Source organism: Monodelphis domestica, chromosome 6, assembly GCF_027887165.1.
Source record: "Monodelphis domestica isolate mMonDom1 chromosome 6, mMonDom1.pri, whole genome shotgun sequence".
NCBI classification, from domain to species: domain Eukaryota; kingdom Metazoa; phylum Chordata; class Mammalia; order Didelphimorphia; family Didelphidae; genus Monodelphis; species Monodelphis domestica.
Window position 1 is genome coordinate 190,239,372 of NC_077232.1, and position 26,483 is coordinate 190,265,854.

Sequence of the window (26,483 nt, forward strand, 5' to 3'; positions counted from 1 at the left end):
ATTTCGACATATCCAACAGAGACAACAGGGCAGGCTATCTCTTGCCATTGTTTATATTACTGATTTTATTGTACTCCCGGCTGTTCAGATATAATTCAAGTCTGAACTAAGTGCTGCTTTCTTTCAATTTGATGGACATCTTGATTTAAAATATATAGAATGTCCATGTGTTTACATATATATGTGAACATATCTACATGTTGATATGTAAATACAAATCTTTAGATCTTTTTTTTTCACAAAAGCTGCTTATGTACATAGATGTGAAGATTGGCAGGTATATGTTTGTATATTTAAATACTTAATATATAATAATAAACCCTTCATGAAAGCTCTACTCTGATCTCTTAGGATGGTCTGGAAGTGACCCTGAGTTCTCAAAGACTATTTTAGTGGAATGTAAGCTCAGAAAAATCCTACCAAGCTATAAAAGTTTTAAGTGTGGGTCCAATGACAAACTGTATTTGTGTGATCTGCTGACCAGCCTAGTTAAGTATGGAGAGACTTATTTATTGCCTGGGTAACTAGAAGGTGGTAAAATTTTGGCCACATCAACTTAAGAAGATTGTTTCCTAAAGCACAGAAATGTTGTCATCTCTACCAGTGAATGGGATTACCCACGCGGAAGAAATGACAGATCTTAATTTATTGTTTGTTTGATTGTCAAGACTTAAGAAAATGATGGAGAAAATGTTAATCATGTGAATTAAACTTAAAAATGTGTTGTATGCTCTTCTCCCCCCAGAGAGTCAATTGTTAAACATTCATCAGCACACCCCTGGGTCAGATTTTTTTTTCCCCAACCATGCAATGATGATGTCATTTTCAGGCTCTATTACACTAGATCACAAGTTGTTGTTCAGTTTGGTCATGTCCAACTCTTTTTGACACCATGGACCATATGGTACACCAAGCCTTTCTATGCTCCACTATTATCTCTCAGAGTCTTCCCAAAACCATGTTTGTTGTTTCCATGGCACTACCTGTCTAACTCATCCAATAAAGTCCCCTTCTCCTTTTGCCTTCAATCTTTTCCATCATCAAGGTCTTTTTTAATGAGTTCCATCTTTTTATAAGACAAAAATAGTTAAACTTCAGTATTTGACCTCCCAATGAATAGGCTGAATTAATTTCTTTTTTTCTATTGTTTTTTCATATTTTCTTTTTTTTTTAGTTTTTATAGATTATCTTTTTCATTTTGAATTTTTATTTTTTTAAATATTTTTTCATGTTTACATGATTCATTTTATCCCTCCTCTTTTGTCTACTCCCTCCCAGAGCTGACAAGCAATTCCCCTGGGTTATACAAATGTTATTACTTGATACCTATTTCCATATTGTTCATTTTTACAATAGAATAAATTTTAAAAACAAAACCCCAAATTATATACCTGTATAAAGAAGTAATAAGTCATGTTTTTCTTCTGTATCTGAATTAATTTCTTTAAGAATTGACTGATTTGATCTTCTTGCTGGTCAACAGATTCTCAGAAGTCTTCTCCAGCACCACAATTCAAAAGTGTAGACTCTGTGGTGCTCAGCCTGCCCCCCAGTACATAAAACTACACCCCAAATTGAAAGATCTTGTCTAGACCTCACTGATAATGTCTGTTCCTCCAATGTAATTGGTTATAGAATAGTAAAAAACAAATAAATTACATTATCTTTCAGTATGAGCTTATTTTAACAAGGTCCTCTAAAAAGAATGTATGCTTTTTTGTTTAAAAGAGGATCTGTGTAAAACAGATACTAAGATTTTCTTTTCAATATTTAGGTATTGAAGGTGGGGCCGTACAAGTCAATGGAGCAAAGGGATCAGTTCCTTCTTCATCTTATAAGGTTCCTTTCATTTCCCTTTTTGTTTTGTTTTTTATTTTGTTGGGGATTTAAATGTTAATGCTCACACAAGCCAGTTCTCTTACAATGCAATGGAAATTGTGCGTTAAATTTGAATACATTTTAAATTGGCAAAAAACATGATTTTGTGTGAGAAGACTATAAGATGTCTTCACATATTGGCAAAAAATGGCTTGAAATCTGATGTTTCCACTATGTCACATTACCTCTGGATGGAAATTAGAGGACATTCTAAGTGTCTTCTAAGCAAAAACCAACTAAAACAATAACATGACAGTTGTTTAAAGCTCATTGTGTGTTCTGGAAACAAAGGATAGCACAATTAGACTGTGAAGGGAAATAGTATAAAAGAAGACTGGAATTGTCAACTGGGTCTTTGGATGAAAGTGGCTTCCATAATGTGGTCCTGTTATTTAATACACTATTCTAGAGAATGTCCTTTTTGAGTGAAATTATCCTTTGTGGTTTTCTCCACAGTTGGGCATCATCATAAGCTGAACTTGTTGGCGAATTACTCAGTTCTTTTGGCAATCCCCATAGCATACACATAGTCTTACTGAGTACAGGAATTCTTTTCCTTTTTTTTTTTTGGCAAAGGCTGGGGGTATAGAAATGAACAGTTTATTTTGCTTAGCCTACACAACTATTTTTCCATGATTCACAAATGAAACAGAAGTCTAAGAGACAGAAATTTTGGTGGATGGGAAAAACAAAAAATACACATTTTTAAAATATTGAAAATAATGTTTAATTCTTAAAGTTATTAAATAGAATACAAAAAATCCTTAGAGTTTAATAATAAACATTGTTTTGAAATACTATACTTTTTATTTTTATTCCATTTGTGAATATGTCCAAAGGGGGAAAAATGCCAGCCCCATCAAGTAATAATTTGAGAATGATCATAAAAATGAGAAAGCAATGTTGAACATAAAAAGTTGATTGCATTCTTTCTCATTTAGAAACTAACAAGGAGAGGAACAGATATAGGTTCGTAAAAAATATCATGAACAAATTTGATCTATAATTATTACACCTGCACATTTCCCATATATAAAACCATCATTGCCAAGAACATACTTAGAGTGCCCAAATTGTACAGTGTCCTGGGTGGTGTATAAAGCACCACTTAAACAGTGAAATCTCTAGTTCATTACAAACAAAAGAATATAAGCATCTTGAAAGCAGCTTTGTGTTCCCAGTGTCTAACACAGTGCTATGTAGTAGATGCTTAATAAATGCTTATTGAATTAAATTGAAATGTTGTCACCTAGTAAAACCATGTCACTGATTTCATTTCAAATGAAAGGCATCTTTCTTCTAGAAAAAAAATTGAAATTACTGCTCTTCGGTATCTTAATAAACAACAAAAAATTTCAACATCATGCTTGGGGTTATTTTTCCTTTGTTAAGTGTGATTGTCTTAGAGTTAAGATTTTACCATCATTATAGAGCATAATTGAACTTAATTTTTGCAACCTGGAACCTTACATCTAGCATTGCATACTAAGATTTAGTTTGAATGGTTAATATTTGTGTGTATCTTTGTGAAATATTTTTTTTACACTCAACAATAACACCCCCCTATTATGGACACAGAGTGTGTATCTAAAAGGTTCTTTCCATGCAGTGTATGAAATACATTAATTCATCCATGCATATTAAGCTTTTAGTTACTGAGTACAGGAATTCTTTTCCTTTTTTTTTTTGGCAAAGGCTGGGGGTATAGAAATGAACAGTTTATTTTGCTTAGCCTACACAACTATTTTTCCATGATTCACAAATGAAACAGAAGTCTAAGAGACAGAAATTTTGGTGGATGGGGAAAACAAAAAATACACATTTTTAAAATATTGAAAATAATGTTTAATTCTTAAAGTTATTAAATAGAATACAAAAAATCCTTAGAGTTTAATAATAAACATTGTTTTGAAATACTATACTTTTTATTTTTATTCCATTTGTGAATATGTCCATGTAATTACTTGCAAAATGGCAAACATAATTGGTTCAAATATTGAGAAAAGATACATTTTCTTAGAGCTTTAAAGCAATGAAATAGTTAAAAATCTTTATGAAGTTCAGAAACAAGAGTTTATCAGTAGTTAACTTTTTTTAACATTATTTTATTTGGTCATTTCCAAACATTATTCATTGGAAACAAAGATCATTTTCGTTTCCTCCCCCCCCCCCCCATAGCGACGCATGATTAACTTCATCAGGCTCACATTTCCTTTTTTTTAATTGATGAAAAGATTTTATAAAGTTTTTTAATTTTATTTTTACTGTTGGCTCAATGAGATTTTTAAAAATTCCTAATTTTTAGTTAACTTAAAAAAAAAAACCAAAAACCTTACCTTCTGTCTTAAAATAGATACTAAATACGGATTCCAAGACAAAAGAGATAAGCTAATTGAGCTTAAATCACTTGCTCAGGGTCACACAGCTAGGAAGTGTTTGAGGCCAGATGTGAATGTAGGTCCTCCAACTGCAGACTTGGTGCTCTATTGTCTGTGCTACCCAGCTGCCCCAGGAACTAATTTTTAATGAAGGCATTCTGTTTCATCATCTAGGTGATCTCTATAAAGCCTTTGAAGCCCTGTAACTTCATGTTCTTAATTTTGGTTTTGTAGCTGAGTAGACCCGATAGGCCATTTCCATCCAATGGGGCTCAGCTCTTCTCTGCAATGGCTATTTCCAGAGTCTGGTACATTGCCCCTAAAGACTGAGGATCTTCCAAACACTTTATTTCCAATGCACTACTTTGTGACTTTGAGACTAGCTCTTTGTATTTAGGATAGACTGCTTCTTTTTTGTTATTAGAATAAACCAAAGATGCTTCTATACTACAATTCTGGGGTATTTTATTATTAACCACAGATAAGTCCCTTGGATTAATCATTTAATACTTTGTCAATAGGTAAGTGCTTCTTACCTGGATGGTTTCAAAGCAACTGCTGTCTGTGCAATAGGAGGGCCGAGAGCCACAGAAAAAGGAAGGCGGACAGCTGAAAGTATTTTGAGAAGGTTGGTGTCTGATACAGAAATATACATTTTCTTTCTTTTTTGTTTGTTTAATAATAATGATGATGATAGCTAGCTTTTACATATCGCCTACTTTGTGCCAGACACTGGGCTAAGTGCTTTAAAAATAATATCTCATGTCATCACCTTACAATAACCCTGGGAGGTGGGTTCTGTTATTATCCCCATTTTCTAGTTGAGGAAATTGATGCAGAGATTAAGTGAGTTTTCCAAGGTCACACAGCTAGTATCTCAGCATTCTCTGAATTAAGTATCTGAGGTCAGATTTGAATTGAAAGCATCCTGACTCCTGGCCCAAGTCTCTACCCACTGGACCACCTAGCTGCCTGATCATGCTTGGCACCAAAACTATAGCATGAAGGCACAAGGCATCCCTCTACAGTTTTCAAATATGAATGTTATTTTACTACTACCTTAACTTCACCTAATTGGGTGATCAAATCACCTGACTTTGTGGTGATTATTTAAATTTAATGTCACCGGAACCATTCTGTTAAATGAGCCCAATAAAAAAGGCACACCTATTTCCCCTGTCATAGTCCAAGAGATCACATTCCATAAGACAAAATATGGGCACATAGTTGTACACAATTCTAGGAACGTCCAAAGAAACCCTGAAAGGTCATTTAGTTTATCTTGCAGTTTCAAAGCAGGAATACACTTACACAGTCTTAGAAAAGTTTTATTTCCCTCAAGAGTATTCAGAGATGGAAATTTATAATCTCCTGTGGGAACACAGTCCATGATCTCATTCTGTTTATAACCAAAGAGATCTTTTTCATATCATTGATTAATCATTCACATCATCTCCTTAACAGACTCAGAGAATCCTGACTGTATGTCATTTGTTATATATTTAGAGAAAGCCAAGGAGTTGTTCTAATGAGGTTCTATCCTAGGCTTTCTTCTTCTCACGCTCCACACTCTCTCTTAGGAACCTCCTCAGTTCCCATGGGTTTAACGATGCAGATGGTGTCCAGATCGAGTCATCCAGTCCCAATCTCTCTTCTAAATGCCATTCCTATATCTATTTCAATTGGACATTTCAGGTTGGGGGTCTGTAAGACATTTTAAACAAACCAGATCTAAAAAATTAACTTTCATTTTCCCTCTTTCCCTTGTCCCAGCTGACCTATTTCTGTCAAAGACATCAACCATCCTTCCAGTCTTCCACATTGGTAACTTCAGCATTATCCCCAACTTCTTATTCTCCCTCATTCTACATATCTGATCAGTTGCCCATTTCTACCTCCACAACATCTCTTTCACTTACACATTGGAGGTCCTCATCATTTCTCAGCTTTATTACTGCAAAAACATACTCATTGCTTTCCTTTTCCTGGCTCTCCCTACTCTAGTCTAGTCCATTCTACAAAGTGATGCCAAAGCAGTATTTCTTAAACATAAATCCTGTGACTGCCCTGGTTAATCAATTGCAGCAACTTCTTATGACCCGACATCTCAGATAGATGGTTAATTCCTCAAGCCCTACATAGTCTGGCCCCAACCTGCCAATCCAACTTCATTTGACACTCTCTGATCCAGGAAAATTGTTCATCAACACATGATACCCTATCTCCTGTCTCTTTGGCTTTTCATTGGCCTTTCCACCCATGCCTGAGATGCTCTCCCTCCTTAACTGCCCTGTAAGGAAAAAAAGGGTTAATTATAAAAAGGTTGGACTGAATTATATTTAAAATAGGGTCACCAGGAATTTATATTAATTCCAAAGAGATTTATTTATAGTTTATTTACGAAATATAGAAAGAGTGAAGTAAGAAAATCAGAGAGAGAATAGGGTAAGATATCTAGCCTAAGCACTAATTTACTCCAACTCCTGGATCAACCCAGGCAGGGGAGAATTGGTCTTAACCAGAGAAGCCTCGGCTTTTGTAGCTGAGGACCTGGGGATACAGGAAGCCTCTCTCAAGAGGATAGGTCTCTCCTGAGGCTAGTTTTCTTTTCAGAAAAGCCAGGAAGGAGTGAGCTTTTTCACTCACCACATGTCAGTCCAAAGGAAGAGATTTAAGAACAGCCGTACCAGGAACAGGGTCTCAGGTCCCATCAGCAGATTCTTCTCCAGTCTCAACTCCAAAGAATGAAGAACTGCCTCTCACAGGAAGTTCAACTCCAAGTAAAAACTCCTTCAGGAAGTTGTAACTCCCTTTTAAAGACACTTTCTTTTGTGTCACTTCCTGTGCCTTCCCCTAATTTTACATCTACCAATCACAGTTCAAGCTTTGCTTTAGGACTACCCAGGGGACAGTCAGTTTAATTCTGATTCGTCATCCACTATTGTACATGTGGGTCACAGACCTCTCCCACTCAAGTGCGAATGAGGTGTTTACACCTTTGGTGATGAAATCTAAAAATGGGCAAGGGAGTTAATTTAATTTTCACAATTAGGGGAGATCCAATTTCATTTTCACAATTGGGGAAAGTTAAATTTAATCTTCACAGCCCCAAAGAAGCTCTTTCTTCATTTAAGATGCAATTCAAGCATTATCTTCTTCAAGACTCTATTCCTTATCCCCCAACTGCTAGTGCCCTTGCTCCCAAACTACTTTCTATTTTATCTTTGATATTTTTGTATTTATTAACTTCACACACATGCCATATAAATTTCCATATGTACTTATTTCCCCTTTATTAGATAAACTCTTTGAGAGCAAAAGGAAGGAATGAAAGGTAGATGAAAAGATGATGTAGCAAGGGTATAGACCCAGGGAAAGGGGACAAAAATCTAGCTTTAGTGGTGGCAGCCAGAATTCTAGATTTTACTATTTATCTTACTCTTGCTGCTACTCCAATATCTTTGCATGATGAAATAATGATAATCCAACCACAGACCAGGGCTAGAGGCAGAAAATTTGTACTCTCAAAGGCAGTAGACGTAGCAAGTGCCAGTAGAAATAACTAGGATTAGGAGTGTGGGCTTCCCAAGTGTCTCCAAATGGGCCAGCATCTCTGACTTGGTCGCTCACCATTAGTGATTGATATTGTCAAGCACCTCAAGCAAAGGGCTAAGGATATTGATCTGCAATGGGTGTGTATGTTTGTGTGTGTGTGTGTGTGTTTTTAAAATGAGAACTTTTTTTGTTTGGTAGAACTCGTGTTATGTTTGAAGAGCTGGGCTTGGAAGATTATAGCGCCATTCACATTCAGATTTTAGGAGCTGAAGAAACATATGGGCTCCATGCAAAAGCCAGCCTAGATGGGGTAAGTAGCTTCTGGTGCTCAGGAGTGTTCAGATCATCCTCTGTGTTTTAGATGACAGTCATAGGATCATTGAAGTAGCCAAGGGATTCCTTAGCAAGATGATCAAAGCTTTACCTGTCTCTGTGTCATTGACTAAAATTGAATTGACTAAAAAAGGATCAATTCCAGGTATAAACATATTGAATATATAGATCCACTTGGCTGTTTTAAGGGTCTTTTATTTGTAGCAATACATTTTGGTAGCATTAGTTCTTTTTAGCATGTCTATCATTGATCTGTATTTCTCTGGCAGGTGTGAAATTTAATTTGATTACCTACCTATCCATTCTTCTGTTTCTTATTGCATATGATCATTGGGACTGACTTTAGGCTGGCTCTTTTGTTTTACATATGTTGTTTTCATTCAAATCACCATAAAAATGCCACCTTAAATGCCGATTGGTAGTGTTTCCAAGCTATAGTGACTACAGCGATTGCTATTCTGAAGACAAGCAAATTCTAAGACTTTAGATTCCTGCCAGTCTGGTGATTAGAGAAAAGAGACCATAGAAGCTACATTAATCACCACAATTAAGCTCTCTGTCTAGTCCTTCTCTTTCATTCAATAAACATTTATTAAGTACCTACTATGTACTATGCAGCTAATTAAGCCTAGGGACAAAAACATGAAAATACAAATGGCCCCTGCCATCACAGATCTCATGTTCCATTGAGGGAAAATAACATGTACATAAGATAAATAAAAAGAAAATAGAACAAGAAAACACTGGGCCTATGAAGTCATAAGTACAGGGTATAAGATTAAAAATAAATATTCAAAATATTCCAAGTATTATATTTTAATTAGATTTATTAATCATAACTTGAAATAAAAAGGGAAATAAAAGACTAGAGAAAAAGAGAGAGCTCACCCAGGCACATACACGGGAAAAGAGAGAGAGGGCAGGCCCAAACATCCAACTATATGCAATACACAAGCACACAAGGTGGGGATGAAAGAGGAAAGGATGCTGGGAGATGTAATTCAAAGGTACAAGATTTTCTGATTACACAAGGGAATGAAATAACTAGCATCTATAAATTCTTTAAAGTTCATAAAATGCTTTACAAATATCTCATTTCAACCTCAGATACTTACTAACTGTGTGATCCTGGGCAAAGTCACTTGTTTAACAGCTATTTAACTCAGTTTCCTGAACTGTAAAATGGGAACAATAACAGTTGTGAGGATCAAATGAGATAATATTTATACTGAATTTAGTACAGTGCCTGGCACATAGTAGGTACTACATAAATATATATTCCCTTTCCTTTATCATCACAATGACTCTGAGAGATAAGTGCTTTTATTATCTCATTTTACAGATGAAGAAACTGAGGAAGAGGTTAAGTGACTTGCTCAGGGTCACACAGCTAGTTAGTGTCTAAGGCTAGATTTGAACTCAGATCTTCTTGACTCCAGGTCCTTGTTCACTCCTCTTTGCATTTGGTAAGGCCAGCACTTTCTCTTCAATTTACTGTCTTTAAAAGTTACCAAGAGCACTGAGAAGTTTAGTGACTTATCAGAGGTGGAATCATAGCCCAAATCTTCCTGATTTTGAAGCCAGCTCCTTATCTACTGTGCCACACTGCCTCTCCAAAAAGAAAATATGTTCACAAATTAATATCATTGGGAAGGACCCAAATCCTTCTGGAGAGTCTTTATGCAAGAGAGAGAGAACTTGTTATAAGTAAACTTTGATGGAAATAGAGATTTCAAGAGACAGGGGTAAAGAGGAAGCGATTTCAGGCACTTTGTATAAATTCAGCCAAATCCACTCTTCATATTCTTTAAAAATCATCTGATGGGCAGCTAAGTAGCTCAGTGAAAAGAGCATCAGGTGCAGGGATAGGAGGTCGGGAGTTCAAATCTGACCTCAGACACTTCCCAGCTGGCTGACCCTGGACAAGTCAGTTCACCCCCATTGCCTCGCCCTTACCACTCTTCTGCCTTTTTGATTCTAAAATAGAAAGTAAGGTGTGGCTTTTTTTTATTTGTTTGCTAGAAAGCATTGTATTTTATTAATTACCCAAGAGTTTTTCTTTTCATTTTGTTTGTTTGTTTGTTTTTAAATAGAGATCTCAAGTCACCCTTTATTCCCCTTCTTCAGTGAATCTGTGATCTCCACACCATGGCTCACAATCTCTCCGAGTCCACTCCCTCTGCAACATTCTTTTCAATGTTCTTCCATAAATTCTCCATTGGTGATCTGATCAATAGTCTATGTGTAGGTTCCTCTGGGTTTGTTTGTTTGTTTTAAATCCCACAGGCACAATTGTAGCAATCAGATTCCCAGTCTACCGTCTGTGATTCTTACCAGATGACCACATTGGCTTCTTTTCTGATCATTCATTTCACTGATGACACCCTTCAAGCCATCTCTTGCCTGTACATCTTCCTTGGTTACATGCTACAGCCTACTGGCCCCCACCATACTTCTCTCCATTGCGTTTGTGTCATCAATTTAACTGTTCAGAGATTCTAGGGTTCCATAATTTGTCATCACTTGACATTATCAGAAAATGATTGGTGTTGGGGGCAGCTGGGTAGCTCAGTGGATGGAGAGCCAAGCCTATAGACAGGAGGTCCTAGGTTCAAATCTGACCTCAGACACTTTCTAGCTGTGTGACCCTGGGCAAGTCACTTAACCCCCATTGCCTAGCCCTTACCACACTTCTGCCTTGGAAGCAATACACAGTATTGACTCCAAGATGGAAGGTAAGGGCTTAAAAAAAAAAAGAAAATGATTGGTGTTAATGAAAGATAGGAAACCACTTGTAATCCCACAAAGGGTTACACTGCAGCCCAGCCTGTTGCTTTTGCTAGGCTGCTGTTTGAGTTAAGCATGATCATATATACATAAGACCGAGGGTGCTTTCTTGTGCCAGAAGAGGACAATTTTGAAAGTTGGACCAATACAGTTAGCATAATTACCAGGATCTGGAACAATGATCTCTTGGATCCGAAAAGACTTAAAGTGCAGAGGGACCATACCTGGGCACCAGTACAGGGGGTGGCTGGGGTAGCAGCAGCACAGCCAGCAGCCCAGGCAGACCCGTGATAGCCCTTTTCATATTGTTTAAAACCTGGAACTCATTGTGCTTCTCTGTCGTTTGCCTCTACTGTGTCTTGAAGTTAAACTTGTAATTGCCTTCTTTCTAACCCAGAAGTGACGATCCCTAGGGTGACATTGTAAAGGAGTGAGCCTGGCTAACACCTGCCTTTATGAAATTAGATATCAATGATGTAAGAGGGACTATGCCACAGAACTGATGGTTTTTTGTCCCAGTTACATATAGGTGGCAGCTTCCAGAACCTCATTGTCATTTGCATGGCATTCAATTCATTTAAGAGGGATGGGACTGGGGAGAAGGGGTGAGAGGATGGATTGTGGCAAACGAAGCGTAGAATTAAACTATTGGGTAATTAGATGATGAACAGAAAACAGCTGGCACGAGCCGCTTCAGCTTCTCTTGAGCAAATGGCTTCTTTTCATTCAAATGCCTATAGTCTCCAGGTAATAATTAATGTGTTTAATAGTCTATAAGACTTTGGGTGAAATATCTTTTTCCAATCTATTTTTCTTGACAGCCTTTCCTATTTCCACTGTCATACTGGAGCCAGTAAGTTTCAATGAATTTGCCAACTTGGCTGGGAATTCTCTTTCCTTGGACTTTACAATGTACTTACTCACACATGTGCACACACACACATATATAGTATTCTTCTACTAGAATGTACCTTGAAGGTAAAGATGTGCTAAAAAATTCTTTAAATAATAATTTATTTTTCTCCCAATTACATGTAAAAATGACTTTTTAGCATTTAAAAAAATTTTTGAGTTGCAAATTGTCTCCTTCCCTCCCTCTTTCTCTTCCACCCTCCTCTCTCCTTAAGATAGTAAGAAATCTGATGTAGATTTTACATGTGCAATCATGTAAACCATTTTTTCATATTAACCATTTTGTGGAAGAAATCTCAAATAAAAAAAAAGTCAGAGTATGAAATATAGTATGTTTCAGTCTGCATTCAGTTCTTTCCATCAATTCTTTCTCAAAGGGCAGATGACATTTTTCACCATGAGTCTCTGGGACTATCTTGGATCATTGCATTGCTGAGAATAACCAGGTCACTCATCAAATAGGTCATTTATCAAAATTTAAGCTTCAAAATTCACTTAGGTCCATATCTAGAAATCTGGTTATTTTTATTATTAATTTACTTCTTATCTTGAATATTCCAATTAAGTTAGAAATAAAAAATAGAAAATTGATAGTATTGAGAGAGGAATTCATCCATTGGTTCACTACCAAATGCCTTTCTTTTGAAGGGTCAGGTGTTAAATGATACACTAAGATGGTTAATATTAGTCTGATCTGAATATCAAGAAACTTTTTAAAACATAAAAAGCCATGGAATAATGAAGAAGGAAACAAATAGAACTAATAAAACATTATATACAGCTATGGCTAAAATATTTAAAGAATAACTTGTGAATGTTCATCTCCAAAAAATGAACTGAAAAATGAAAAAAAAAGTACTGAAAACTGAAAAAAGGTAGAAGCACAAAAGACAGAGTCTATATATACACATCTGTTTTCTATTGCCTTCTATAGTGTGCAGAGGGGAAAGAAGGAAGGAGATAGCTGGAAATAAATAAATAAATCTAGAGATGGAAGGAACCTTAAAAATATATATATATAAAAAGCTTCTAACTAAAAATAATTGAATTGAACTCTTAAAAATATAGAACTATAACTAGTCAAGTTGTAGATGAGAACAAGTAAATCATTTTTGTTAGATTTTTGCTTCAGTTACTGTCATAACAGTGTCAATACTTCCTTTCAATGGAACAAATAAAAACCCATCTTTACTTTCTCGTGCAATGCTTTTCTGTTTTCCCATAAATCCTTATCAGTGCCCTTCCTTTTCATCCTGCTCCATTCAAAAACAGATCATTTCAGTTTAGATTATTTGAATTTCTTCCCATCTAGTTATATACTCTTCTATTACACATTGTAGCAAGCCCCAAGCCAGTACTTTGAAATTTCATTTTTAAAACACCTTAATTTCCAAAGATCTAGACGTTCTACACATTTCGCTTATAAGGGTAAATAGTTCTAAATAGCCTTTCATTTGATTATAGTATCCAAAAGGTTAAGAGATTCTTGTATGTTACTTTGTAGGCAAGGACTTTGGAAGGATCAGATGTAAACATAAGGGCTCTTTTAGAACTGTATGGGAAATATTTGATGCTTGATAAAACCCAGAAACAGGAAGCAGATGTAAATGTGTAAATATTTTTATTTTACATAGAAATATGTGTTCTTTTAGTTTCCAGGCACTCTAATTGCTGTAATTTATACTTATTGACTATAATTAGTGGCTGCGTAATTTACATTGACAGAGACTGTCTTAGAAGTTAATTTAATCTAGATTGTTAAGAAGAATCTTTTTTAAAAATATATGCCTCATTGAAGGAAATAAATCACTTTGTTTCTACATACTTCATTTTTGGTCTCATAACCTAATTGTCAAATCTTCAGAGATGATGGGAGAGGCAAAATTGGTTACCAAATGGACTTCAGAGAGAGCCAGAGCAAAGCATGAAGGGAAAGGTGAAAAGCAAGAGTCTTCAATTATCAGTTTTTTTCAAATCATTATGACTTACATTTGGGTGGGCTTGATTCTTCATCAGTAGATGTGGAAGGTATGCTTTCACAGCTGTTTGCATTTTCAAAATAATAACCTTGAGGGATAGATAAGACAAATGGCATCATTCCCATTTTACAGAAAAGGAGATTGAGCCAAAATGAGGTTTCGAGGACCTTCTTAAAGTGAAAGAATCATTCAATATCAGAGCAAGAACTAAAAGTCATGTCTTCCACCTACTCCCCTTTATGCAGCTTCCCCACTCTATCATCATTTCAGCCTAGGGATCCTTCTGGCAGACCATGTTCATTTCAAAAGAGGCGAGGGTGTTATTATTCCAATTGTTTATACTATGTCATTACTGACTTGTTTTATACATATATATATATATATGTATTTTGAACTAGAAGATTCAGTTCATTTACATGGTGAAAACACATAATTGTCTTCATATAGATGATCAAAAACAAATTTTTCATTAGATTTCCTCCTACTGTTCACACTTCTTTTTAAAATAAGCTACATATTTTATATTACAACTACAAGAAGCACAACACTAGGAATCATGTAAATAAAAGTGAAGGAAACTCTCATTCTAATTAAAGATAAGCACAAATGAGTTGTAATAATGAGAGACCATCATTAAGCTGTATTAATATAGAAGTTCAAGTTTAGAGCAGTGGTATAATTATTTATCAGAATCAACTGGGGGGGTGGGGTGGGGATTGCATCACAGTTTGTTATAACTTTTAAAGGTAGTCTGGTATAATAGGTAGAGAGCCCGTGGCCTAGAGAGCAGATATCTAGGTTCAAATTTTTTTTTAGGTTATACCATTTACTTGAAAAAATTTCCCCAAATTACAAGACTGAAAATCTCAAATCGCTTTTATCTATTAAAGTTTTACATTAAAAATAAACTATAATCCCATTTAAATTACTTGAATAAATAGCCTCATCTATTTCAATAGTGAATTACAATTAAAATAGATGTCTAATACATATGGGTAATAGTCTAAAAATGAACTGCTTAAACAAATGCAATGGAACCATAATTTTAAAAAATGTTTTCCTTAATATTTATTTCCATATTCTAAATGCGAAAAAAGATATGAGAAAATTGTGAAGAAGGCTGATTAGGGAAAAAAAGAACTATACAATATAGATTAAGATGAAATTATGCAGATAAGAATTGAAGTAGTAATTTCTTTAAACTGAATTTCTTTTCTAATCTAAATAATTCAAAAGAAGAAAATGGACTGGAGAAGAGGGAAAGGATCATGGAAAGGAGGGGAAGGCCAATGTTAGAAATTAGAGAAATCCTGAAAGGTCATAGAGCCAGGAGCAGTAGAAGCATGAGCTCTATGAAAGCTATATCTATCCTCTATGAATAGGAACCAATTAATTTTAAGAAAAATGCTTGAGATTATTACTTAGCAATAAAAAAGATACATAATGGAAAAAAATTTTAAATAATACAAAATGCCAACCCTTAGAAAAAAGTTTTAAATTAACTCGCATCCAAATGCAAATTTTAATTTTGCAATAGAGCACTAAATTGTTATAAGTTTCTTCAAATTATGAAGTATGTGAATGAATTACAGTTTTGCTATTTTTTTAGTTTCATAGCAACAAATGCTGATTTCTATAATAATAATAATAAGCTAATGAAATAAGGAGTTTGGCATCATTTAAAAATTATATTAGTTTCCTCAAAATATTTATAATTTTCATTATCTGGTAGTAAAAAAATATATATATTGGCTCCTTTCTTTTTTCTATTTTATTTTTGTTGGCATGCAAAACACACTTCCATATTGGTTGTTGTTTTAAGAGAAAACTCATACATTACCAAACCCCAAAATAAAATCATAAATACACTGATGTGAAAGACAATTCTATAGTTCTTTCTCTGGAGGAAGCTAGAATTCCCCTTCATAGGTGTTTCAGGATTGTCCCAGATCATTTCACTACTGAGAGTAGCCAAGTTTTCACAGATAATCATCTTCTAATATTGCTATTATTGTGTACAGTGTTCTCTCGGTTCTGCTTATTTCATCACTTCCTACAGATCTTCCTAGCTTTTCTTAAATCATCTTGTTTATCATTTCTTATAGCATGGCTCCTTTCTTAATAATATTTTTAGTCTTAAAATTCTTTGGTAGGGTTGTTTACCTGACAAGAAGAAATATTCCGTCTTTCTGTAAAAAAGCAATAGGAAAGTTTATCAGTTTTGTATGAGTTTGAGGCAATCGCTATAATGAAAGTATAAATTTTTTTAATAATGGTTAAAATAACTGGGTTCAAATTTTACTGCAAGGGATTACTTCCTGTGTAGTCCTGGCCAAAGCTCTTAAAAGCCCTTTTGCCTTAGTTTCCTAATCTATAAAATGGGAATAATCATAGCTATCATTACCATCTTGGAGAATTGTGAGAAAAAAAATTTTTTTTTAATGTAAAATTATTTGTAAACTTTTAAGTAATGGGGCAACTACGTGGCTCAGTGGATAGAGTCAGAGATGGGAGGTCCTGAGTTCAAATATGACCTCAGAAACATTCTAGCTATGTGGCCCTGGGCACTAAGTCACTTAACCTCAGTTGCCTAGCCCTTTACCTCCCTTCTGCCTTGGAACTGGTATTTAATGCTAATTCTAAGACAGAAGGTAAAGGTTATTTTCTTTGTTTTATTTTGTTATAAAACCTTAAAATATTATGTGGTTGGGTCCATGGGGATATGTTTGGGGATATAGACTCTAAATGGTCACTATTGAAAATATTAATAATATGGAAATAGGTCTGGATCAATGACACGTGTAAATAAATCCCAGTGGAATTGTGTTGGTGGTGGGAGGAGGGGAGGGAAAGAACTTGAATCATGTAACCAAGGAAAAATATTCTAAATTAATTAATTAAATAAAAATTTTCAAATAAAAATATTATGTGGTTATTGTCCATAGTTAAAGAGAATTGGAATTAAATTAAATTTAAATGAAAATGACTTCACCATGTTGGAGTCAATATTCAGTGTGTCCAGCTGATCAGAGGAACATGATCTCAGAGGACTCTACCACAGGGTGGGCACAAACAGCCCAGATGAATATTAACTATTATGTAACTCTTGACTATCATTATTGTTAAGTCAGTTCATTTCTGTGGGTTTGAAAGGTGTTACTTGGGAAACTGTTACCTTTGTTAAAATAGTCATATAATATAGTAATCATGCAAACTAGGTGTCTGTACTTAGGAGAGTACAATAACAGTTTTCTGGGAGTCGGATGCGATTGTAGCTGGAACTCTCTTGAATGACCTGCTTAGTAATTTCTGACATTTGTACACAGGGCCCCCGAGAAGTTGTTCTCTGGCTGGCTGTACAGCACAAACAGAAGAAAGCACTGGAAATTTTTTCTAGAGAAATTGCACCAGCTGGGACAGGAATGGGTAAATATGTACACTTTAAGGTCTCAGATGACTATGGAAAGCTCTTTGTAAATCATAAAGCCTATATAAATGTCAACAGCTATTATCATTATCACTATTTAGGTATCATCATCATCAACATATCACCTCGATTAGGTAGCCTTCTGTACACATTATTGCATTTAATGCGAAATAAGAGGGACTAAGTAATTTTAAGTCCCTGACTCAACATGTTAATTTCCTCAACCCTCAATTGAGTTACTAGTCTTTCCCATGATCATCGCTTTGAATTTATACATTTATATTTTTAAAAAACCACTTAAAGGCAAAATCAGCCTCTGAAAAGTGGAAAGGAAAGGAAAGGAAAGGAAAGAAAAGGAAAGGAAAGGAAAGGAAAGGAAAGGAAAGGAAAGGAAAGGAAAGGAAAGGAAAGGAAAGGAAAGGAAAGGAAAGGAAAGGAAAGGAAAGGAAAGGAAAGGAAAGGAAAGGAAAGGAAAGGAAAGGAAAGGAAAGGAGAAAGGAAAGGAGAAAGGAAAGGAAAGGAGAAAGGAAAAGAAAGGAGAAAGGAAAAGAAAGGGAAAAGAAAGAAAAGTAGATATGGTCCATGGCCAAAAATGTTTGAAAGGAAAAATGATGCAAAAAGACCTGATAGTATCATCACAGGTGAGCCCAATAAGAAGGAAAACTGGGAGGCATCTAAAGAGATTGGACTGAGTATAGAGGTGGGGTCTCTGATGAGGTCAAATCTGAGAAAGATGGTATTCAACAAATAGAAGGAAAGGCACAAGGATAGTTTAGACCTGTAAGATTAGTATCAGGTAAAAAGATAGATAGAATAAATGGAGACTTGTTGGTAGGGTTAAGAGGGTAGAATATAAAGGGACATAAGAGAGGTTTTGTTTTATCTGTATTCAGTTGAAGAAAAATAAGAATGGGATAAAGCCCCTTCTTGAGGTGTCTAATGTAGTACCAATGGGCAATGTTGAGAACATTGAGAAACTATCCCACCCTGTTTTGCTTTCAGTTTTTCTGTCTAGATAAATGATCTTCAGATTGGGCAAAGCATCTTTCATTTGACCATATTTATCATATTAGACATTTTTTATCTCACTTTTTGCTGAAATAGGAAAGAAAACCCAAACTCTAATTCACAAAATCATAAATTGGCAACCGAAAGGAACACAGAGGCCTTTTGAGTATAAATAAATGTTTGTTGTTCAGTTGAATCTAGTCCAAAATCTTATTTTACGGATGAAAAAACTATGTTCCAGAGTGGTTAGCTAATTTTCCTGAACTCAGAGAGATAGTAGCTGAGCTAGTTTCTCCAACCAGCTAAATTATAAACTTGCATATAGAAACATTTAATAATGTTTTGCCTCAGGGCATATGAGACAATTATTATTTTTTTAAACCTTTACCTTTCGCCTTGGAATCAATACTTTGTATTAGTTCCAAGGCAGTAGAGTGGTAAGGGCTAGGCAATGGGGGTCAAGTGACTTGCCCAGGGTCACACAGCTGGGAGTGTTTGAGGCCAGATTTGAACCTAGGATCTCTCCTCTCCAATCCACTGAGCTACCTAGCTGCCCCCAAGGCAATTATTTTTTGCTAAAAAAATAGTGGCAATTTAACTGACTTACATGAAAATATGCTAATGTATTTAAAGCATAGTTTATTATCCTGAGTTCAGATAAATCTCTTGAAAAGACTGTTAATTGAATTGAATTTAAGCTTTTTCTTTTCAACAAAGAAATATATATATATATATCTTAATAATTAGAGGGGGCTGGTGATGCAGTGGATAGAGCACTGAGCTTAGAGTTAGGTAGGTCTGAGTTCAACTCCTGCTTCAAACACTTACTAGCTGTATGACCCTGGGCCAGTCACCTAATCGCTGTTTGCCTCAGTTTCCCCAGCTATAAAATGAGAATCATAATAGCACCTACCTTGCAGTGTTGTTGTGAAGATCAAATGAGCTAATTTGTAAAAAACAACAAAAAAAAAGTGCTTAATATAGTAGGTGCTTAATAAATGCTAATTCCCTTCCCCTATTTTCTTCTTAGACCTTCAAGCTCATAGGGCCAAGAAAAAACAAATTCTGACTCCCTGTACTGTTTAAAATGCTTCAAATGTATTTCATGTATTTAAAAACTTGATTCTGAGAAGTTGGTCATAAATTTCACTTTCTGCTAAAAGGATCCATGATGCCAAAAAAAAAAATTCAGGAATCCCTAAACTAGATAATGGTTAAAATTCTTTCCAGCTCTAAAATCTCCTGATTCTCTTACCTCATCTCAATTCCCATTCCACTACTTTGGGGCTTGTACAGGAAAACAGAAATATATTTCCTAACATCTAAAACGAAGATCAATAACAAGAAGTCCAAAGTGGGTAAGGCAAACCCAATCTCTCTCTGTCTCTCTCTCTTTCTTTTTTCTTTCTTTCTTTCTTTCTTTCTTTCTTTCTTTCTTTCTTTCTTTCTTTCTTTCTTTCTTTCTTTCTTTCTTTCTTTCTTTCTTTCTTTCTTTCTTTCTTTCTTTCTTTCTTTCTTTCTTTCTCTCTCTTCCTTCATTCCTTCCTTCCTTCCTTTCTTTGCTTCTTTGTTTCTTTGTTTCTTTCTCTTTCCTTTTTTTCTTCCTCCCTCCCTTCCTTCCTTCCTCTTTTCTTTCTTTCCTTCCTTTTTGTCTTATATAGACTATACTTTTTGTCTTATATAGACATATATAGAAGACTGATGACTAGGAAATGAAGTTTTTGTTGGACAAGTCACAGTAATGTTGACCAGAACTCTGGGACAGTCAATTTTTATGCCTTTTCCAGAAGCAGTGACACTATTGACTTAATTTCTATTCCCAGAGCAAGACATAGAAAGCAGAGGAGGGATGGTTTGGGAGAGGAAGCAGCAGCAGTAGGGTGGATAGCAAGATGATCTATAATCTCTGGGATGGGAGGATATGAAGCACAATCTGAAAAGCCAGCCAGGAAGGTCAACCTGATCTCTGGTCCAGATGGTGTTTTTCCAATAGTGGCAGTACAAATTGTGCCCTTTGGTCTTCAATTTCTTGCCAGGACTCTATAATTATTCTTTGAAATTTATTCTTAGTAAGATGTTTAGGATCTATTAAGTGAATTTATTCAATGAAATATTAATTCCTATACAAAACATGACTCATCTTGAATTCCTTATCCCCTTTCATAAGCTTTACAAATTGCATAGAAAGGATCTTCTAATTTGGGAATTTATAAATTTTATTTATAAAATACTTTGTTATTTGAAGGCATTTCTCTGGTGTTGGATTTTATGTGGAAGAGGTTAGATGGAATTTCAGTTTTGTCCTAAGGAAGGCTTTGGGGGCTCTGGTGGAGGGTGAGATAGGATCAAAGCTGAAAAAAACCTTTGGAAGAATTGAAAAAGAAGATGAATTATTATCTTACAGGGCAGGTTAACTGAATCCTTAAAGGCAAGGAATCCAGCCTCTCCAATCCCTTCCCTTAGGCTATGTCACTCAGTCAGCCCAGAATTCAAGAATCCTGAACTTGGAGTTGAGCAACTCCTAAGTTTGATTCAACAGTGAACAAATCACATAAGCCTCAAATGCTACTTCTTTAAAAAAAAAGGACTAATATTGCATCGAGTACCATCAAGTTGTCATGAAGCTCAAAAAGCCTTGTGGAAACCTTAAAGGGATAGATAAATGCCAATAATTATTTCTGTTGTTAGCTATATTATTATAAGTTACTGCCTATGTAGGTGATTTGTATAAGAAAGAAGTTCTTCATTTTGGGTAGGGTGTTGTGGACCCCTCTGGCATTCTGGTAAAGTCTATGGCTTTTAAAAGCACTAAAATAATATACATAAGATTATAAAGGAAACAAATTATACTAATATCCTGTTAAAATATTGACTGACTGATAATAGCCTTGGGGGAGGGACTTTAAGAGGTTAATTAGTTAGATCCCTTGCCTTGAAGCTGGCCTCAGTTAAGCATCCCTTTCTCCCATTCTCTTTTTAAATTCTTCCCAAGGCTTTTAGCTTCTTTACCCCTATCCTGACTTCCACTATTGTCATGAAAGTCTTCCGGAGAACAAAATTAAAGTCTCTTGCTTAGAATTGCTTTACCTAGTGCCATGGGATATAATTTTTTAAAATTTAATTTAACTTTTTATTTTTATTTTCAGTTCCAAATTCTCTCCCTCTACCTCTGTTCCTTCCCATTGAGAAGGCAAAAAAAAAGTGACAATTATACATATGAAGTCATGCAGAACATATTTCCACATTAGTCATGTAGTAAAAGATTCATTGGCCTGCCTGAAAATCATGAGCAACAAAAAGCTTGGATGTCAAATTGTGAATCCTTTTATTTTAGGGAATATTCCTTTAGTAATATCTTTGTAATTCTTGCCACTAAGAATATTTGTGATGGTCTGCCACTCTTTAGTATCAAACAAGGCTACAAAATTTACATAGCATGTTTTAGCACTGATAGAGCCTACAGAGAGATGTTGCCTCTTTCAATGTTAAAATGGGGTTTTATTGTTGTTCAGATTTTTTTTCAGCAGTGTTGGATTCTTTATCACCACTTCTGGAGTTTTCTTGGCAGAGATTCTAGAGTGGTTTGCCATTTCCTTTTCCAGCTCATTTGACAGAAGAGGAAATTGAGACAAACAGGGTTAAGTCACTTGCTCAGGATCACTGAGCTAGTTAAGTGTATGAAGAAAGACTTGAACTCAGGAAAATAAGTCTTTCCTGACTCTATACACTGCACTGCATATCTGTCCTGATATAGGGTTCCACCTGTACTAAATTCAGATTTTAGCTGTATGCAAATTAGATGACATTTTAAGGCCTTTAAATGATATTACTTAGGGAAAAATAATTTAGTCTGCCTAAATTCCATACATGACTGTCAATTTTATTTCTTTGTACCACTTCTGATTGAATGATTTAAGGAGAAAGAAAGCCAATGCCCTTTTTATCTTTCTCACCTTCCTGCCATACAAACAACAACAAATTTCTTTCCCATTAAAAGAAAGCAAAATAAGATTTGCAAGTTATGGCCTAGAATGTCTATTAATTCTACTGTCAGAGTAGCAATACAGCCAAACTGATTCCCTTTCAGGGCTCCTGCCAATCCCAACCTTCCACCTCCCCTGATCTAATTTTTGGTTGAGCTATTGAACACAGATTTTATTTTCCTTTTAAATTAGGTATTGGGGGAGACTAAACTCAAATTCTGCTGTCAGGATTCACAAAACTTTGAAGTGATTATTCAAAAGCTCAATTTTATATTTTAATGAGTTAGCTGGTTTCTCTAAGTCCCTGAACTTTTGCAAATGTGAATTTGTAAATGTGAGTCCTTGTTTTCCCAGTTGTTTTTTCCAGTTTTCTACAATGGCAATCCTAACTCTGACTTCAGTTTATAGAGAAAGGGTCAATAAAACAAGGCTAATCAAGAACATTCTATGGACATGCCGCCATTTTCTTTCTGACCTCTGTGAGTTGAAGGGTTTTTAGATTTCCCAATTGCTGCTTTCTTCCTTTTAAATTATTTTGTATTTATTTTGTACATAGTTTCTATGGACTTCATTATATGCCTGTTGTATCTCTCACCTTCTCCCAGAATAAGTTCTTCAAGGGCAAGGGCTCTTTTCATTTTGGCCTTTGTATCCCTAGCACCTAGCATAGTATGTGGTACATATCAGTGCTTGTTGTGAACTGGTGTAAACTGAATTATTCTTGTGTTACAGTGCAGTTCTAAGGAATAGTAAGCTGATTTGTAAGTATTTAACTTGTTCAGAAATATAAAAAGTACCTTTTGTCAGGTAATTTTTTGACATGATGGGTTTATGACATCCTTTAAGGACTTGTTGCTTCTCTGGTTCATTGTCAAAATGTTCTGCAAATGACAGTTTCTGACATTCCACAAGGGTTATCTATCAGCTCCCCTTATTTAGATTTATACAGTTTTAAAAAGTGAGTAGCTTTACTTAAAAGTTAACATAAGGAGATGGGGTTCATATCTGAGGCTCTTAAAAGTATTAATACTCACCAGTATGCAGGCCTCCCAGCCAGGAATCTATGGTCTTGATGAGTAATAATATTGCCCCAAATGGGTCTCTAGCAAGAAGAAATTGTATTATGCCCTCCATCTCCCACAATATGTAACCTCTTTTATTTCCTGCAGTTTCTCCTGCAGCTAACAACTTTAATCCATTTTATGGGAAGGATGGAGAAGCTCATAAATTGATAGTGTTATTTCCTAGTTATTAGAAATAATTAAGAAACTATTTTAATTGTGGTCAAATCTATGATGAGATCTTTATTAGGTTAAGGATCTGCTATACACAACTATGATGTTCCCTAACAATAATGTGTATCATAAAAGGGATTTTTCCCTAAAGAACTCTTAACTGCTTTAGGCACCTGAAGGCTTCATGACACAATATTAAAATTGGTTGATATTGTACCATGGTCTTTTTCTACATGTTTCACAAAGCATCCACAGATTATTTGAATAACCCATCCCAGCTGCCCTTGGGACAAGTAGGTAGATGGAGAGAGAAAGGGAAAAGAGTTAAGATCCCTTCTCTACCACAACTCCTAGATAAAATAGGAAGTACTGTTGGAGAAAGGAAAATATACCACCTGAGCTCTGAGGGAAAGAGGAGGTAAACCATCATACCTTTAGTGAATAGATTGCAGAACTTGACAGTAAATCTTAAGTACTATATAAAGTTAGTTATTATTTCTTGTACCATTTGTTTTGAACCAAAGTGAAAGACATAGCTTAGTCTATCAAATTTCATTTTATTTAGTTTGGCTTAACTTTCTGTCTTGTCAAGATTTTTTGTCTGTTTTTATTTTGAGACTAGATTTCCCTCTCTGAACTCAAGATGGAAGTGTATCAGTCATGGAATATTATATCTGTTCTATTTCTGATGTGGGCCTATTCACTACTCTTTAGGCAACTTGATGGGCTCCAAGAGGCTCACCATATTGACTAGCATAGAAGCAAGCCACCACTATCAACCCTCCTGGTAGTATGGATTGTAGGAATGTACCATCTTACCTGGCTTATTATGATTTTTTTATTTTGATCCATTCACCATATTGTGTGTCCTTATTATTTTGTATCATCTGCCAACCTAATCAAATGAATTCCACAGATGAATGATCAGTATCACATTTTAGGAACTATTATAGCCTGAAACTTCAGACTTCCTTCCATGTAAACCTCAATCCATTAACTAGTATTCTTTGAAATTATAGTTCAACCCACAATGATGTCACTTAACTTCTAACTGTACTATAACTCATATGTTTCTATATTGTCTACAAGTTTATGTAATGAGATTCTTTTTACTAATATCTCACTAAAATCAAGATAAATATAATATATAATATAAATAAATATGTAATGCAAATAAAAATAATATAAATATAATAAATAAAAATGAAATATAATATTCCCTAATCTTCTAGTTCAGTAACACTGTCATAAAAGGAAATTAGGTTGAACAAGCATGACTTGTTCGTAATAAACCCATCTAGACTTCTATTGATCACCTCTTTCTTAGACATCTAAAACAGGATGTATTTTATATATCTTAATCTCCACATGTCCAAAACTGGACTCTTTGTCTTTTTCTATAAATTCTCCCCACTCCCAAACTTACTTCCCTTTTACAATCAAGGGCACTTCTATCCTCCCAGTCCCCTAGACTTGTAATCTAGGTGTCATCCTAAACTTCTCTCTATTTTTCACCACCCCTCCTTCCAATCTATAGCCAAGGACTGTCAGTTTCTCCTTGGCAGTATCTCTTGAATATGCTGCCTTCTCTCCTCTGACACTGTCACCACACTCGTATCCTCATAGTTGAACTACTGCAATATCCTGCTGGTTAGTATCTGTCACAAAATTCTCCCCTCTATAGTCCATCTCCATTCAGACAACAAAGTGATTTTCCTAAATCACAGGTCTGACTATATCACCCCTCTCCTCAATAAACTCTACTAGCTCCTTCTCACTTCTAGGTTAAAATACAAATTCTTATGTTTGGCATTCAAAGCCCTTAAAACTTAACTCTCCCTATCTCTCCAGTGTTCTCATAACTTTTCACTCCTCCCTGGACTGTCTGATCCAGTGGCATTGGCCTCCTTGCTGTTCCTTCAACAAGACAGTCCATTTCTTGACTCTAAGAATTTTCTCAGGCTGTGGTTCATGCCTGGAATATTCTTCTTCCTTATCTCTCTCTCCTAGATTCCTTTAAATTCCAACTAAAATCCTACTTTAAAATTTTTTTATTTTTTAAAATATTTTTTCATATTTACATGATTCATTTTCTTTCCCTCCCCTCTTCCCTGCCCTTCCCAGAGTCAACAAACAAATCCACTGGGTTATACATGTGTTATCATTTAATACCAATTTCCATATTATTCGTTTTTGCAAAAGAGCAATCTTTTAAAACCTAAACCCCATATCCTATACCTACTGGATCATTGCATTGCTATCAATAGCAAAATTGATTATATATGATAAAATTTTGCTTTCTGTGTATAATGTTCTCTTGGCTCTGTTCACTTCACTCTGAATCAGTTCATTGAGGTTCATTCAGTTTACATGGAATTCCTCCAGTTCATCATTCCTTAACACACAATAGCATTCCATCACCATCATATACCACAATTTGTTCAGCCATTCCCCAATTGAAGGGCATCCTCTCATTTTCCAATTTTTGGCCACCACAAAGAGTGCAGCTATGAATATTTTTGTACATGTCTTTTTCCTTATTATCTCTTTGGGGTACAAACTTAGTAGTGGTATTGCTGGATCAAAGGGCAGACAGTCTTTTAAAGCACTTTGGGCAAATAAAATCCTGCTTTCTCCAGGAAGCTGTTCCCAATCCCTCTTAATTTAAATGTCTTCCCTCTCTTGATTATTTCCTATTTGTCCTATATAGAACTTGTTTGTACACAGTTGTTTGTTTGTTTTCTCCCCTAATAAATTATGAATTTCTTGAGAGTAGCAGGGACTGTGTTTTGCCTTTGTTGTGTTTTCGTCCATCCCCAGAGCTTAGCACAGTGTTTACTTAATAAATGCTTATTGACTAATTGACAATTTACCTCCAACAAATCACTTAACTCCTCTTTACCTCAGTTTCCTTATCTGTAATACATATATATATATATATTTATATAAACTAACTTCTAAAGTCCATTTTAATACTAAGTCTATGACACTGTAAATCTATGTTTCAT

General features: G+C 35.2%; 1 protein-coding gene across 1 annotated transcript in view; it reads left to right on the forward strand.

Moving 5' to 3' along the window:
- The window catches only part of LOC103100221 (uncharacterized), a 139,953-nt gene that overhangs the window by 40,263 nt on the left and 73,207 nt on the right, over window positions 1-26,483 (forward strand). Inside the window, exons 10-13 of the mRNA XM_007496208.2 lie at window positions 1,775-1,839; window positions 4,778-4,884; window positions 8,010-8,121; window positions 17,149-17,248. Coding sequence (XP_007496270.2) covers window positions 1,775-1,839; window positions 4,778-4,884; window positions 8,010-8,121; window positions 17,149-17,248 — 384 coding nt within the window. The remainder of the gene's footprint in view (window positions 1-1,774; window positions 1,840-4,777; window positions 4,885-8,009; window positions 8,122-17,148; window positions 17,249-26,483) is intronic.